The sequence below is a fragment of the Anneissia japonica genome, unplaced genomic scaffold, assembly GCF_011630105.1.
Source record: "Anneissia japonica isolate Jap-2015-1 unplaced genomic scaffold, ASM1163010v1 scaffold2994_len2133135_cov197, whole genome shotgun sequence".
NCBI lineage: Eukaryota > Metazoa > Echinodermata > Crinoidea > Comatulida > Comatulidae > Anneissia > Anneissia japonica.
In genome coordinates this window covers 1,563,976-1,581,541 of record NW_022728550.1, presented here as the reverse complement: position 1 = coordinate 1,581,541, position 17,566 = coordinate 1,563,976, and the positions used below count along the sequence as shown (strand labels likewise).

The window sequence follows — 17,566 nt, the reverse complement described above, 5'->3', positions numbered from 1 at the left end:
AAATGAAAGTGCCTACCATATCCTGTTATGCATGTGCTGTGGGTTTTGTACTAAAGTTTCTTTGTTTCCTGCTATAAATCACTCAAGTCATATTTCAGACATGCTCTCTAAATAAAGCACCTGAGGGACTCCCTTGACGTCATGACGATTGTTAACATCTTAATACTTAGTAACTTTAATCACTGAAACATGCGTTTAAATACTCCTTTTATATAATTTCAACTTATAATGGCAACTTCAGTCTTTACAGACCATGCAATAAATACACAATGATTTATTTAATCTGCTTTTTCAAATACTGCATCTGGAAAATTCAATTACCAGTACAGTACAGCAAAAACTGAAACTAACCTGTGCAAGAAACATTTGCAAAGTGCAAAAAGTCTATTTACTCTCGGAGTGATCTACTATACTGTATACAGTACATTGTAAGCTTTGATGTTGCGCAAACTTTTTAACTGATTTATCAGAACAAAAAGCTATATTTATGTATCAATTAACAATGCCATAGTGTGTGATAAATATCTGCTTAATGACACTTGACCTCCTAGAACACTACACTAAATACAAAATGAACAACTACAGTACCCAGAGACTTTTAGCATTTAATTCCATTAAGTACCCTCAGATGTTTCAGCATCCACAATGATATATTGTAGAATATTACCAACAACAGACCACTTCTTGTTAAGATACTGTATAAAAATACATGGCATACGGTATTTTGGTGAATACATTGAGCTTATAATAAAGTTACTACAGGTTCAGGATTTTTAGGCTTCAATTATTTACTTGAAGAGGAATACATATTTCTCATGCAGACCCTCCCAAAACCTAATAAAAATATGTACTGTCCTTGTATTTTTTCTTATTTTCAATGAAGGTCTTGTCTAATCATCAGATGTATTGTACTTAAATAGTTTACTTATGTACTATATATGAAAAATATATGCTGTTTGATATGAAATCAGTTACAGTATGTTTTTTTAAATTTATTTTTGCAATAGAGAACAAGATAATATAAAATTCACCAGCCTGTTCACCAAATAAATATGATAGTTAAATAGCAAATACCCTCACCGAAAAATTATTTTAAATCCTGAAACTAACAATTATTTTTATTTGGACTTAATGTATTGGAGTATTACCTGTTGTCTCAAAAATTGGAACTAAACCATTATAAAGATAAAGATGTATAACATGTCAATTCACTACCAAGAGTAAATTTCAAAATAAAAACTATAAGCAGCAATAATAGCAGCCTCAATGTATTTATCAACCAGATTGCATAGCTACAACCTATTATAATACTATACTTCACCTGTTTCAAATGGTTCCCTTAGTGGGACAGGACTGGCTATACAGTAATCCAAAACATTATTTTCTCCAAGCTAGGCCTACAGCGTATGGACTGAAGAAGCAGTGTCACTATGCTGATGTGCAGTTGAAATGACCTCATCAGTAAGTTATTTTGGTCTACCCACATCTGGAAATCTTCATCATTTATGAGGTTGGAAACACTTTCCAGCCAATTGCAGTGATCTTAACAGTATTGATACAAGGTCGTCTTTGGTAAAGCTTAATTAACCAGAGTCACAGACCCTATAATAAAGTCTACAAAATAGCCATTTTGAGTCTCCTACTTTAGGTAACAAGAAATAAGAAATAATTATTGATGGAAATAAAACTGGCATGGAAGTAAAACTGATAGAGAAATAAACTATTACTAGAGTAGAATGATTAATTTAAAAATTTTATTGGTTCATATAAAAAAACAGAAAATTGTTATGCTTGTCAGATAAAAATGAGAAATATAAAATGTAAAATACAAAAAAATAAAATAAAACAGGAATCATTATTTGAGTTAAAAGATACACACATTCCTGCCCCCAAACGCTCAAAATCCGAACACATCGATCCAATTATATATTACCATCAACAGTGGGACACATCTATTTATAGAGTTAGGATGGGAGACAAGCCAAACAAAATTTATTAGTCCTCGGACAACCACAACTAAGACAAAGTCTATAGTACAGTATACATAAACAGTTCAATCACAAAATGAGCAATAGTTCATTTTATAGTACAGTATATATAAACAGTTCAATCACAAAATGAGCAATAGTTCATTTTATAGTACAGTATATATAAACAGTTCAATCACAAAATAGTTCAATCACAATAGTTCATTTTATGTTTACACTTTTTTATGCTTTTAGTTTTAGGTAGAAGCCCAACTTAACTAAATAAAAAAAAAACTTTGTTTTCATATTTTTTCTTTTTGTTTTTGCAATCTTTGTAAGTATTATAATTATTTTATGTATGTATATTGTTTAATTTTCAGTGTATAACTTTTTTTTGTATGATGATAATGTACAGTGTGTATATTGTAAGGTTTCTCACGGCCATGATGAAAAACAGCATGTATTTGTTGATTTGTGCTTTGCAAATAGTTTTACTACTACTTTACGTCTAATACGTACCAGCGTACTTTATTGTATTGTTTAAAATGTTAGTTATTTCCAATTTGATTATTACTTTTTATATTATTATCTCAATGAATTGACTATTTCTAGAAAACATGATAATCACCATACTTTGTTAGGAACCTTATTAGGAACCACAATTTTATGATTATTATTATTATCTGTTGCCTCACATTAATTACACTAATTATGATTTCCCATTTTTAGATACCAACTTTCATCTGACAACATTCATTCCTCCAACATTTGAGAAACTCTATAGACTTTCATTGACCATCCTTTGTGTACAGTATTTCACGCTGAAGAAAATTAATCATCCAACCAATGCCCATTTATATATTTATGTTAAACTGATTATACTTCACCATAAAGCTTGAACCTATACCTGTTAACTTTTCTGGAATCCTATTGCAAGATAAAATCATTAAAATATGTGTTTATCGCCCTCTATGTTATAAAAGAGTACCATCTATAATTTAAAAATTCAACTACTGTACTGTACTATGTATGCATAGAGGCTATGCATAGACCACTAGTATTTAGATAGCCTCCTCTGACCTCTAACTGTGCATGTAGTTGGATCTGTAGTTTGTTGCAAATAAAATGTAATTACATGCATACACAGACAGATGTGGTAGTCATCAAGTTTTGAACTTGATAGCCAGAATATATCTGTTTTTTCCAACTGTAATTTTGAAGTAGCATTTTTAGTCTAATGCATTATCAATTTATCAAATTGACCTCTTCCAATATCTCTTACAATGACTGTTGATTTGGAGATTTAACTACAAATCAGCCAATCCAATACATTTCTAGTAGGTAGCATCTTTGTATAGAACTACCTCCTTCTACACTGGCATTACATTTAAGTCAAACTTTCTATTATGAAAAATCTAATATAATATGCATCATATTGTGTCATCCCATAATACAATGTCAATAATTATAATTGTATGACAAAATATGACGACTCTCACCCTTTAAAGCATGATGGGATTTAGTCCTTTTATGGTCACCAGCTATTAAGTACAGGATGTTACCATGTTGAAGAGATTAATCTAGTCATTTTGTTCTCTGTGGGGACCAATTGACTACAGTATACTATATCAAACTACAAACAATGGTCTTGGGATCTATGGGTCGACAATCATAACAGCAGGCTCCTCGAAATGAACAGAATGCCCAAGATGTAAAATCAAATGTTGGCTTTTTACATGTCTCAAATTATAAAATAAAAAGGCCTAATCTATCCATCTATATTTTATCCCTCCAAATGAATTCAAACTAGTATTTCATAGTTATCTACTGTACTCTCCAAGTTATTGCTTAAATTACAGCATATTATCCCTAGTTCCTGTGAAAAGAAACACATAAGCTTATGGAAAAACCACCACCATTGATGACCAAATTTTGTTCTGGAATGTATGGTTGTGATCTTTTCGTACTGGGAAGAATGCCAACCCTGAATTCATCTCCATTTCTGTGTATTGTGAACTTTCATACTGGGAAGAATATCATCTGCATTTCAGTGCAGTATGGCCACTTAATAATAATCATGTTATTGTATAGCTAGAGTTGATGTACGTGCTTTGGAACACTACTCCTCTTTACAGTTCAGGATTTTCAGTGAAATTTGTCTGAATGCATTTGATCGAGTTTCAAGTGTGCAAAGGTGCATAGCAGAAGGATGGTCCCCCTATAGTTTGAAAGTTGTTAATAACAATAACAACAATTCAATAATATATTATAATTATCATTGAAATGCTAAGGCTTTTTGTTTTAGTTGATGTTGGACCAAGATGGCATTTGAAGCAATGAAAGAAATTGGGGAAAAAAAAGTAAACATAAATTTCATTAGTTTATAAAAATAGTATTATAAATAACAGCCTAGATCAATCAATCAGTCAAGCAAATAAATTATATAGCGCAAGTAACTACTTTAATAATGTTCAAAGGCGCTCAAAAAAGTTAAATTGGAAATGCTTCAGTTCAGAAAACACATAGCCAGCATTCAGACAATTTTTTGGAAATGTTGACATTTTGTGATGATTCTAGCAGCAGTGTTCATGTTGAAGAAGAGCTAATCACGTGACCGGGAATCCAAATAAAAGTGCATTAATTACCATAGTTGAGTTATGCAGAGAGTAAGGTGTATATGATGGTCCAACGGATTCTAAAGATAAGTATTTTTTAATATGGTTCATTTTTTTTTTTTTTTAGTAATAAATAGAATGATATTAGTTAGAGATATGTTGATTAAAGGTGTGTATTTCATCAAAAGTGACATATTATATATTATATTATATATTATATTCCGTGCTGATTTCACTAGTTGAACAAAGTTGCCAACATTAATGGAATCGAATGGGAGAGGTGATAAGGCCAACTTTGAACTGAATACATATAACTTTGGTATTCAGCTTAATTGTCAACAGTCATTGATGTTGCACAGACATTGCTAACAGTTATTGAGGTACAGTTCTGCTGATACATCACTAATTATCCTCCAAATCCTTTCCCTGACATTCTTGTGGGTCTGACCTATATGACTGTTTAGCAAAAATGACTATAGTAGTGTTAACATAGCAGACGCAAAGAGAATTCTTTTAAATCCAGTATCAAATTTACCCCACAGTACACTATCTGATACATACACACACACACCCATTCAGCAATACAGAGGTTACAGTAATATGTTACATGTCCATATATATATTTATAATTAACACAATTTTAAATAACATGACATGGAATAAATCCCATCTAGACAACCACAGTGTTGACTAGATGGGTTTATAGACATTCACTACCAAATGCCAAGAAAAATTTACAACTAGAGGCCTGCCAGTAGCAAATATTTTGCATAGTTTAAAGGTGTATTAACATCTTTCACATAAAAATCAATTAATAAATAGTTACATTTATTTATATTTATTTCTTTTGAGGTAGTAATTTAATAAGAAGATGAAAATCATTACATAATTTTAAAAATCCAATGTTTTGGCATAAGAGGGCAGTATTCACTTCCAAATATAAATCTGATATCAATGACTAAAATCTGGATACTGTACTACATTAAAATACTGAGTAGCAGATTTTAAAAGAATTTAATAATTTGTTAACTTCCAATGTTGTTTTCAAAGATCCAGTATCCATCGTAGGCCTAGATGGCTACACATGTTTGCTCTATAAACCTATATGATCTTGAATACAGTGGTGGTACCAGCAGAGGTTCAGGGAGGACAATTACACGCTGTTGCCTGGACGGATGCCCAACCCACGAGGTCGCCAGACCAAAAATATTTATTCGCCTATCTAAATATTGTAATTTTGATTGACAATCCTTATTTGTGGCCTTAAAGCATACTTCTGGGCCATACTAATCCATAAAAACTCTCCTTCTGCCCAACAACCATTGATCTATATTCCGGGACCCTGACTCAGGGTCATCAGCCCTTTTGTGGCACGGTGCTAGCCTTCCTACATAATCAATTTGTGCAAAAATATTAATCATGCAAATATTAATTTCCCTATCTAAATAATGTAATTTTGATTGACAATCCCTATTTGTGGCATTAAAGCATATTTTTGGGACATACTAAGCCATAAAAACTCTCCCTCTGAACCCAACTAATTTATATTCTAGGACCCTGACTGAGGGTCATCAGCCCTTTTGTGGCACGGTGGTAGCCCTTCACACAGCAAAAATTTGTGCAAAAATTTTAATCATACTAACAAATTAAATATTCATAACTTGGCTAATACTCAACCAATTTCCATCAAAATGAAGATTTTTTAAAGAATTCATGCAGAAGCCAAATTTACCAAAAAAACGCAATTTTGAATTTTTCTGACAAACGGTATGTTTTGCCAGAGCCAGTCACATTGTCAAAAAGCAGGGAATTTTCGGGTTGTGTGGGACAGCGGGACACAAAGTACAAAAGTGGGAAAATCCCAACAAAAGCAAGACAGTTGGAATCTATGCAACTCCAATCCTTAAGCCTCATTACAAGACATAACTGGGCCCTGTTGGAGAACAGTGAATTTCTACTGGTTACACAGTATAAAAAAGTTAAATTTTGTGCACTTAGAATGGTGATCATTTCGACCATATCCCTTAAAATAAGCATGTATACCACACAAACACTACCCTATCGACAGCAGTAAACCAGCATGTATACCAAACAAACACTACCTATTTCCTAAGTAGATGCTTGTGTCTAAGATATGTCAAGATGGCTCCAGAGAGCTTGAAGTCTACAAACAAACAATTGAGAATGTGGCTTTCTGGTGAGCTCACACCATGACAGGACAGGCAAAGATGAGGTTAAACAAAGATATGAAAATTATTCTTAATAGAAATGGACAGATTCTCAGCGGAGGATAAGGGATAGTGAATTCATTCTTAGGAATAAAATCAGTTTTATGAGTACATTTATTCATCTATACATAAACTAGACTTAATACATGAGAACCATTTACAAAAAAAAAAAAAAACCCACTCAAATTTAAGTTGATTGTAAGCAAAGTAAACAACAGTCACTCATTTTGAACATGAATTGAAAACACTGGAACAATTTACTCCATTCTAATAGATGCTTATGTACACTTAACAAGGCATTATATATAATAATGCTACATGCAAATGTAAAGCTAAGAATGATTTTTCATTCACATCATTTAGTCCGGTACTGTTTTCTTTTATTGATTGTTATTCTAATATGGGAACGCTATTCATTAACCTACCTGTATAGTTTTCGCCTCCTAGAGACAATCCCCAGCATGTTTAGAAAGCGTGAGTGGGGATTACTTTCTGATCCCATTATGTCCTCTAAAATCTTATCATTGGTCCACAAAAAATAAAATCCCTTTGAAATCTAAAGGAGGTTGCAAGCCAGGTCAATAATACAGCTATTAAAGCTAAACTCTTTAGTTTTGCTCCCAATATCGACAAAATTATTACTGTATTCTGGAGTAAAGTATTATCCATGGAAAAAGATATAAGGCTTGTCATAAAGCTTCCTTGGAGCAAGCTTGGAACCAATTTCTCACAATTTACAGAGACTCCACATAAATTGGAATACTACATTATATTGCAGGGGAAATTGTTTAGGCACTTCTTGTAGAATTATACTATGAAAACATACAACTGTGCAGTCCCACAGGGTTTATCACCTCTTGTCTTCATTGGAGGCCAAAAGTACTGCAGTCAGGATATATGGGTGGTTCCATTATAAATTAAGGTAGAACTAATCTTGTTACCACATTTTAAAACACATTGCCAAATTTCAGTCTTAGATTAACAACTTCACCAACAGATGCCAGAAGCAGAGCGTTGCTATCTTATTATCTGTTTGATCTCAACATTCTTTGTATATTATGGGCAAATTTGTTGCTTTTCTAGATTTTTAATGATATTTGTATCTTTTTATATTTTTATATTCAACTCCTTAGTTTATAATAACAATCCCACCTCTGATCGCATACCCATATTTGATCAAAACACTTCATTAACTAACACCACAAAATGAAACTATGAAACCCTCAAGACAGAATCCACACTCAAACCTATTTTCAACAGCCCCCTGTTCTTTCAACGACAACCTCCCAGCCTTAAGTCCCTCCTCACGCCCTCCAGATTGTGTTGTCCCAACCAACCTGGAACAAGGTAAATAAACCTTGTGGAGATAAGTGATGCCAACCTTTGTTAAATCATCACCGACACACCATTCACGGTACCGGCACTACATATCAAATACCTTCTCCATTAGATTGCACATCTTCTAATGTTGTATATTTTATTTATTGTGATACAATGTAACAATGGAAATTATGTTGGCGGAACAGAATGAGCCGTTAGATCCATAATTACAGTAATAACCATAAAAGTTTCATACGAAACAATAATAGAATGTCTACCGTTAGTGAACGTTCAACTTGCCAGATCACACTGTCAAAAAACTTTAATTTATTATCATAGACCATGGATACAAATCCACTGAAGATAGCATACATGTATAGATATATCAATATAAAATACTACAGATTGATACTGATAATTAAATTTCAACAAGTACATATGTATATACAGGTAATTTTAACATTTCAACAGAAGATTTTAAAGATTCGTTAGTTTTAATATTAAGCTTTTTTAAAAGTATATTAAAATATATTATTCCAAATAAGTGTTATCAATATTTTTTATATACATATGATTGTTTTAAATTATATTGTCATCACTTTAAATTAAAGTAATTTTTATGATATAAAAAGGGTGGTGGTACTTATTATTATTATTATTATTATCATGTGTTTATTCTAAAATATTATCTCAAAACATTGCAATGGGAGACCTACCAGTAGTGATTTGGTTCAGTTTTTCCAGGAAATTTTCTTTCACTTTGCATGTTTTACGATGTAACCTGTTGTTATTTCTTTGAGGCGTAATAAATGAAATGAAAAAAATGAATGAAATTTCTTAAATCCAACTTATGGTTTTAATTAACTCTGAACATGGCATGTATAGAGAAAGCTACAAGAGATCAACATGTACTTAATAGCATAAGGCTCTTAATACCCATGGTCCCTCTCTGAAGCTTTGCAGCTGTCAAGATGCACCTAGCAGGCTTAATGTACAAATCCTTCATCTCTAGTCAATAATACAGGCATAACATCACATTTTTTATGTCAAAATTCCAAGTGACTTTCTAAATCTCCTGAAGAGTCGATTAAAAAATGCTTTGCAAAACAGAACCAACAATACCGGACCAGGCCTACCTTTACACTGTTCTTTAGTATGCTTGGAGCCCCCATACTAAAGAACAGTGTAACACAATTAAACGTGTGCAAGGACGAGCTTCAAGGAAGTGCCTTCATCGACTGAAACGTGAAATGCCGTACGAGACACGACTCGAGTCATTGGAAATAGTGTCAAGACAGAAGAAAACAAAATCTATCATTTTTGTTATAAAGTGTGTTTATGGACTAATTGAATGTGAATCTTTACACAAAAATGTGTTAATAAACAACCGCTATCCAGAACTGCTAACCTTTAGGCATCAATACGCAAGGACAAAGCTTTTAAAAATGCCACTATTAATGAATTTCCCAGAATTTGGACTTGTCTCCCAGATGATTTCAAAGACACTGTAATGTTGGACACTTTAGAGTCATTTGTTTTTAAACTAAAATTACATTTTATTGAGGGACAATAAGTGTTGACTTATAATATAAAGTATTTTGTAACATTTACCTTTCTAATTTAAACTTGTATCTAAACATTGATCAATTAATGATATTCTCAGGTATTTTTATATTTTTTTTATTTATTATCATTTTTTTTAAATATTTCTGTATATATTATTTCCTTGACTATAAATGTATTTTTTTAAAATTTATTTATATATTTATTTATTTTAACAGTTAATTTGTTTTTATTTAATTTCTTGTAAATTAATAATTGATATTTTATTACTTATATTTTCTGCAATTCTCTAAGACTGGGTTGATGGGCTTTTGAGTTAAAGTGTTTGTCACTATCATCAATCCTAGCCATCTTAGGCTATTTTACAATTTGTTTGTTCTTTCTGCTTTTTTGCTTTAACTTATTTGGCTGAATAAAGAATGAATGCATGAATAAGTGAATACTGTAATTACAATCATCCCTATGGAGGCTAATTCAAAAAATAATTGCTAACACAGAATAGGTTTGTAAGGGCATGTATTTCAAGGAGCTAGGATCTCACCATTGGATCTCCTCGCAGCATCCCATTGTTGTATTAGCTTGCGAGAGATTTTTTCCCCTTATCACTGTTGTAGGTGACATCTCCGAAGTGTCTGGTTTAGTACAAGATTTTTGATTAAATAATTCCTGTATGATAATTCCAGTTTACTGGGGTGAGTAAACTCGTCGACAGCACTGTAGTAGCACTTTTCATTGACCATGCCAAGTGCTAGCTATCTCGTCTGCTTTTTGCATGGGTTGGTATATGTTCAAAGGGCACCCCCACTTGTGCCGGCCGAGCATACTACCGGCAACATATCGTCTAGGTGTATCTTCCCCAAACTACCAGCCGTTGAGTCTGTGGCATGTATAACAAAGAAGTCATAAACGCTGGAATATGTTAAACCGATTTTGACAAAAATACTTGTCCCTGGCGCCCTCAGCAACACCCTGTGGGCACTCATCGCCGGCAGCCAACGTGTTAAAACCTACATATTAAGCCCTACTGTTCATCTACTGGGTATTTCAGGTCATGTTGCATCTAGGTCAAGATACAATAAAAGGTTACACAATATCATTTAAACTTGCCACAAAATTTAGCTATTGGAATCCAGCCTGTCATTATGCAAATCAACCAAAAATCCATTTGATTTGAAACTATAAAAACAAATGTTATTGCTACCAAAGTTTATTACCTTTCCAAAAGGCACCCACAGTCCACAAAAGCTACAGAATCGTCCTCCACTAACAACAACTACAGCAAACCATTGATAACAACAAACTGCAACAGTTTCAAACTTCTGAGTTGGTATTATGAGAAGGTATGTGTTTAAGAGAATAAAAAATTTCAAATAGCTCTTTGTAGTCCTGATTATTGGTAACATATTGCCCATGCAAATGTGAGCAATTCAGTAAGCAAACAAAAGCTTTTGTTTATTATTACTGAGCCAGACCTGATAATCTGGTTGATTAACCAGCCGACTTTTGATGATCGTATAACAAGCATAAATACTTGGGGATCATCCCTTTACAGCTGGGTCATTAGTTAAACTGGGCAGCATAACTTCAATAATTTATTCCTTTCCTTCAGCAGTTACATAATAGATTTCTTTTCCTCCTTTCATATATAATTTCACTACTGAGAAGCAACAGTTTGACAATAGAAATAAGGCCAAAAATGGCTTATAAATATAACTATTATGGCAGCACCCCATCAATAATGATGGTAACGTCAAAACCAAGCTATATGAAAAAAATGGCATTACAAAATATAGGGAAACAAATTGATTGTGTGTCTTTGTATGACATCATTATTTGTTCCATAATGAGGTGCACCTTCAACCAAAAGATAACTAATAATACAAATATATTAATGAACTGAAATAAGAGAATAAAGACTAACAAAATCACATTAACCTACTGCAACAAAAACAAGACTACATCAAATTGTGATGCAAACAAAATTCAGTTGTAAAATGGTAAGACCTTTTAAAACTTAGTGCATTTTAAGTATCTACAAGCTAAACTTTGAGATATGAGAGAAGGAAGTTGCAGTAGAATAAAATATTAAAAATCAATAAAAGAATAACAGATACACTATACTAATTAAGACATAAGGCTATTTGGGGTTTGGCAGAAGATCCACCTACTCACTATGCAGGGTAGCTCTGTGGTCAAATTATGATAATTTGACTGGTGTATATTCATGAATTTCCATGGATGAATAACAAAATAAGAACAAATTGATAAAATATAATAGAAACTATAATAAATATATATGGCATAGATGTAGCTGTACTTTATAAATATTTCTTTGCAATTTGATTATTAATATGCTATATTTCTAGACAATATGGGGCTTTGTTGTTTTCTTTAAATATTTGTAACAAATTCAAATTTAAAACTCTTTTGGAATGGCTACATAAATTTGCAGGAATGTATCATTTTTTATGATTAAAAGTCTGAAACTAATAGATTATTTGTTGTACAACAACTGCAGGCTAAAGAATATGTGCAGGTGTCCAAAATAAGTAACTGGAATTTCATGTCAATTTACATTTTAATTTTAATAAACCACAAGAAAAAAACAATTTCTATGAATTATTAATTATTATTATTGGTAAAGATACAAATTTGAAGAAATGAATAGGCCTACTTGTAGAATACAATTCTTTTTGTGTTTTCTTATCCAAAGTCACAATCAAAACAAATAAATAAATTATAAATAAATAATCACAGTGATTGAAATATGTAGCAATTTAGTACAGTGAATGTTTCCAATTAAATTTTCTAGCCATCAATTATAATATTGTACTCTGTTTTGATAGACAGTGCAGAACAGGTGTTCTAGACATTCTGAGAGGGTAATACCTCATCATGAATGTATCCCATAAGCTTGGAATAATCTACAATGGTATGAGAGTGTATTTATCTAACCAAGTTACTTATAATTGAATTTTGTGGCGTGACCTAGTTAAGTAAAAGTTCTTGCTACAAACAAAATCACTTATTAATTCAAATTTGATGATCAATATAAATATTTGTTATAATTTTCTATATTAGTTTTACACTAATTATTATAAACGTTATTTTTGGTCTACTACATGTTCTAATAAAACCAATACACAAATGCTCACTTACAGGAACATGCCTATTAATTTACTTCATACACATATTTCATATCAAATATAATGAAATTATCTATTTCAAATCATCAATATAACTAACATAATTTCCTACAATTTTACACCTGAGAAAAATTTTATTTAATTTAACAACCAACTCTTGAAGGTTATCAAGCAAGTAATCAACCAGAAGGAAAGTCGTGGTTCTACTTTCACACATTATACATATTCTCTGGTCCTTAACAGGCAATCTGCAATCCTACTAAGCCATTTATTCTGGCCCACGCTTTTTTCCATAAATACAAAATTAAAACTATAGCCATCTGATCAATGGTTTTTGTGAAGACCAACCTGAATAATGCATAGAAACTGCTATATAATATTTTATTTAAAGCATCTAATGGTTGGCCAAAGTTAGGCCTATATTTAACAAGGTTGAGCACAGAACACTTCACTAGTACTAAACAGTGGATTAATCACATCCAATATTACTTGTCCAGTAGGCCTTACATTATGGGTTTTATATCTCTAAATGGTGCCCTATATTATAAGCAGTGGCAAATCTAGAGGGGGAATAATAGGTGTATGCCCCCTCTATTTTTTTGTAATGCTTTTTCGAAAATTACCATGCTAAACAGTAAAAATCTATTAAATACAAACTCAAATTAATGAAGGTGCTAGAGGTTTAAGAGGGATTCACCCCTTGCACTACTACAGGGCTCTTCCCTGAGACTCTCAAACGGGACTTGATCTGCCCTTGGCATAGAGCCATGATTTACATTGAATTTGCAGTGTCACAGTGTGGGCCCCAATCATACGTAAATAGCACAATACATAAATTATATTAAATGTGTATTGTTTGCTTTTTCGTAAGTTTAGTTGAAATTTTTGATTTGTGTCCTCCCAGAAATCTCATTTCAGTAAGTCACAACATGGTGATGAGTGCACCCTTTAATACCAAGCCATTTGACCAGTTAGGCCAACAGAGATGGATCAATTACATGACATGCTGAAACTGGGACACCACACTGGGATGGTTATCATGTCCCATTAAGAAAGGTAAATGTAATTTGCTATGGCCTTGAGGATTGCTACAGCTGCTGCTTGACATGTCATCACCATGTCAACACTGTATGTGGCAAAAGTTCACCTTTGACCTTTACAAACTGTACAACCTGTGTCATTGGTTCAAATCTTGCACAATACCATGATTATAGTTATAATAGATAAGTGTTCTTGTAGAAAGAAATACTTGTATATTATATCAAAATAAAGACAAATATATTTAAATTTTATCATAACAATGAATATAGAATTCCAGTCCATTCTAAACAAGATTGTTTTATTATAGTTATAATTTATAAAAGATTAGAAGGCAGAAAATATATCAGATGGAAGAAAATCATGAAAATAGAGGGTGCACTTCCATTTGAATTTCTCTACAAATAAAATGTGTTTGCTGCCCTCTTTCATCTGAATACTTTTTTTATGGACTTGTATGTTGCATTTTGATTTGCTTTCTGGTTTTAAAGTATACATTGAGTTAATTGTGCGTCTTTTTAACATGATCAAGAATAAAATATAAACTTTCACTCTTCTACATATGTTCTTATTCATTATAAATATGTAAAACATGACAGACATACATAAGTATGTATGCCATTAAAATAAAAGTTACAAATTTGTTTTACCTATCATTGTCACTGAGATCCAGATCTTGTCCCAGACATTCTCTGACAGCTGTCATGCCATCTTGATAAGGATTAGTACTCATGAGAAGTCGTTTAGTGTACATCATTCCACCTCCTTCACTCATGTAACCACTGGTCATATCAAGTTGTTGGCTTGGTTGCAGTATGTCACCCTCACTCATGTAGCCTGATGCAATGTCCTCATTGATGACATCATCACATTCATCAAGAATGGCCTGTTCCGAGAACTGTAAATCACTTAAGTGTGACCGATTTGAGATGGTTCTACGAATTGGCGAAGAAACCAGTTTACTCAGGGATGATGCTGGAATGAATCTGTTCACATTTGATCGGAATGGGTATGTATTGTTGATGTACGCCGACATGGTATCGGTTTGTGTGAGAACAGACGATGTGTTAAGAAGATTCATGTCTGTAAGCAGAGGTGAAATAGAGGACTTGATCCCACCATGTGCAGTTCCTTTAGTTATTTGCGGTGAACTCTGAGCAGACTTTTGGTTCTTTGATGGGGAACTTGTAAGACGTGTTATAACATTGTCATCAAATGTTGTCTCCATTGTGCTCTGAGATCCAATGCTGGTCTCAGCAGTGACATTCATGACAGTCATCTCAAGATTCTCCCCAGCAGTTTGACATCCTGCCATGATTTTCTGTGACCTCTGAGCTTTTGGGGTGCCAAAGGTGGTCACAGCTTTATCATTGGTGTAGGTGGTACATACCTCTTCACTATCAGACAATGGTCTGAAAATCACGCTGCTCTCCGAAGTGCCAGAAGAAACACTGATGTTGCATGGTGTACCTGGAGTTGACTCAGGAGTATGTGGCGAGTGCATGCCAATCTCACTAAATTCCTTAGAAGATGGACGACTACCAGTGTAGTTAAAAGGAGCAACTGTTGCAGTATTCTGACAAGAGGGCTTGCGTTCAAGTACACCACGACTGGGGGAATGGCAGGATCCTGGTGTAGGAGAACCTGGATAGGAGGTTGATGGTCCTGTGACCCTTGGAAGAGAGGAATAGCTACCTGGGGCAATATCAGATTTTGGTGCTATTCGATGTACTTGAACATCATTAGATTTATTGGCATCATCATCAGTTTCTTTCATACTCATGTCTTTAACTTGCATCCTAGGTTTTTGTGGGCCAGGAAAAGTACTGTATACACCACCTCTGCTTGGTATTCTGGTAACAGATTCTTCCTCCTCTTTACCTTCTACTGGTTGCTCATGAGCAACTTTGGCAGGTGTTACTGTTGTTTTCTTGGGCAATGTCTGATAGTTAACTGGTGGTTTTAAGCCTGTTTTTATCCCACTCCCAGCAGGTCTTGGAATACCTCTACCCTGACTGGGAACAGAACTTCCCTGAGAGCTTGCACTTGTGTTGGTTTTTGGCTTAATAAGCAATAATTTTTTACCACCAGCACTGGTGGTCCGTTGGCCAGGAGAGGGCAATCTTGAACTGGACTTTTTCACCCTTGTCTGAGGACTACTAATAGAACTCTTAGTGTCATATGACTCATCAGAAAAAGCAGAGCTATTGGAGCTTCTTCTAGAATCTGCCTTTCTTCCTACAGTTGGCTTTTCCAGTTCTCGTTTCTGGGAAGCTGGAGAGTCTCTAGCCTTATGTCCAGTCACTGGACGAGGTATTGTTTTCTGACCAGTTTTCTTCTGAATTCCAGATCCAGGTATTGGGCCTGCTGATGACGTTGGACTGTTCATTGCACTACTAGAAGAAGTATTGCTCCCTGTGGTTCCAATACTTGAATTGCTTTCAGACTTTGTCTTAAATCCACCTTTACTTTGACTGTTCACCTTCCGTTGTGGAATCTCTCGGCCACACTTGTCTTTCACACTTGCTTTCCCTTTTGTATCCTTTGTTTTTAATTTACTAGGTGGTGTTTTTGGAATGGAATCTATTTTCTCTTTTGCGTGATTTTTATCTTTATTTCCTGCATTTTCTTTGGCAAAAAATTTCAGTTTTGTTAACATTGAGTTCTTGCTGTTATTGTGCTTTGCATTCTGCTGTTGCTGTTGCTGCTGCATTGCTGCAGGTACCTTATTTACAACAATCCGACTTGTTGGTGTTGGGCTACGTGGATTTGGAATTTTCTTTGAAGGAATAGTATTGATGTTCACAGGTGGTTTTATATTTGAGCCATTCTCAACAAGTTTTCCGGTATCTTCATCATCTCCTGAGAATAAAAGAATGAATATATTAAATGTCAAAGTAATGCAACAAAAAATTATACACTTAATCCTACCATCATTCTAAATATTTGACCAACATTTATTTTTTTTTCATTTAATAACTGTCCAAATTCTCCTATAAATCTTTCAAAGTGGGTGCTGTCTGCGCTGGGCTGGAAACTGTTTTGGCACTTTTTAATGGGTTGAAAATTGGGTTATCAGCAATTTGACAGTAAGGGGAAAATTCCATTCACAATTTCTGGGTGCTTTCAAATGTGAGATGCTCACATCTACAAGTCCTCCTCTAATGATGTTAAATTCCATGCAGCATTGGTCGATAATGATATAAATGTATAAATAATTGCCAGTGAATTATTTGCACATTTTTATATTATAATTTTTGTAGCATTCACCCGGTCCCTGTCGTGTACTGTTTTATGTGAACTGGGCCCTCTGGGAGAACAGTAATTTGTTACTGAAGAGGAAACCCAGTATAAAGAACAAATAAATAAATAAATTCTATCATTTGTCTATGCCTATTAAAAAGATATGTGCTCCCCCGTGATATGTTGTCACTTTGGACCGCTAGAACTTTGTAGGCCTACAACAAAATACTTGTTGTGGAACATTATGTTGGTTGTACTTGTTGAAAAACTTGATATAGCTTATTTATAATGAGTACATTTTAAAAGTGCAGTTGAATAGCTTAGCAGTTAAGATGCTTGCCATCTTATCCCACAATTCAATTCCTTCTAGGATACACTGAATGGGCCACCCTCTAAAAATATATGGTTTAAAAAAACAAACAAAAAACAAATGGGACTTAATTAAA

At 33.5% G+C, this 17,566-nt stretch overlaps 1 protein-coding gene across 7 annotated transcripts in view; it reads right to left on the bottom strand.

The window, feature by feature from the left end:
- The window catches only part of LOC117114301 (neuron navigator 2-like), a 137,767-nt gene that overhangs the window by 56,136 nt on the left and 64,065 nt on the right, over positions 1-17,566 (bottom strand). For all 7 annotated transcript variants that reach the window (XM_033257933.1, XM_033257928.1, XM_033257929.1 and 4 more), the window contains exon 7: positions 14,528-16,739. In XM_033257933.1, the coding sequence (XP_033113824.1) occupies positions 14,528-16,739 (2,212 nt within the window). The remainder of the gene's footprint in view (positions 1-14,527; positions 16,740-17,566) is intronic.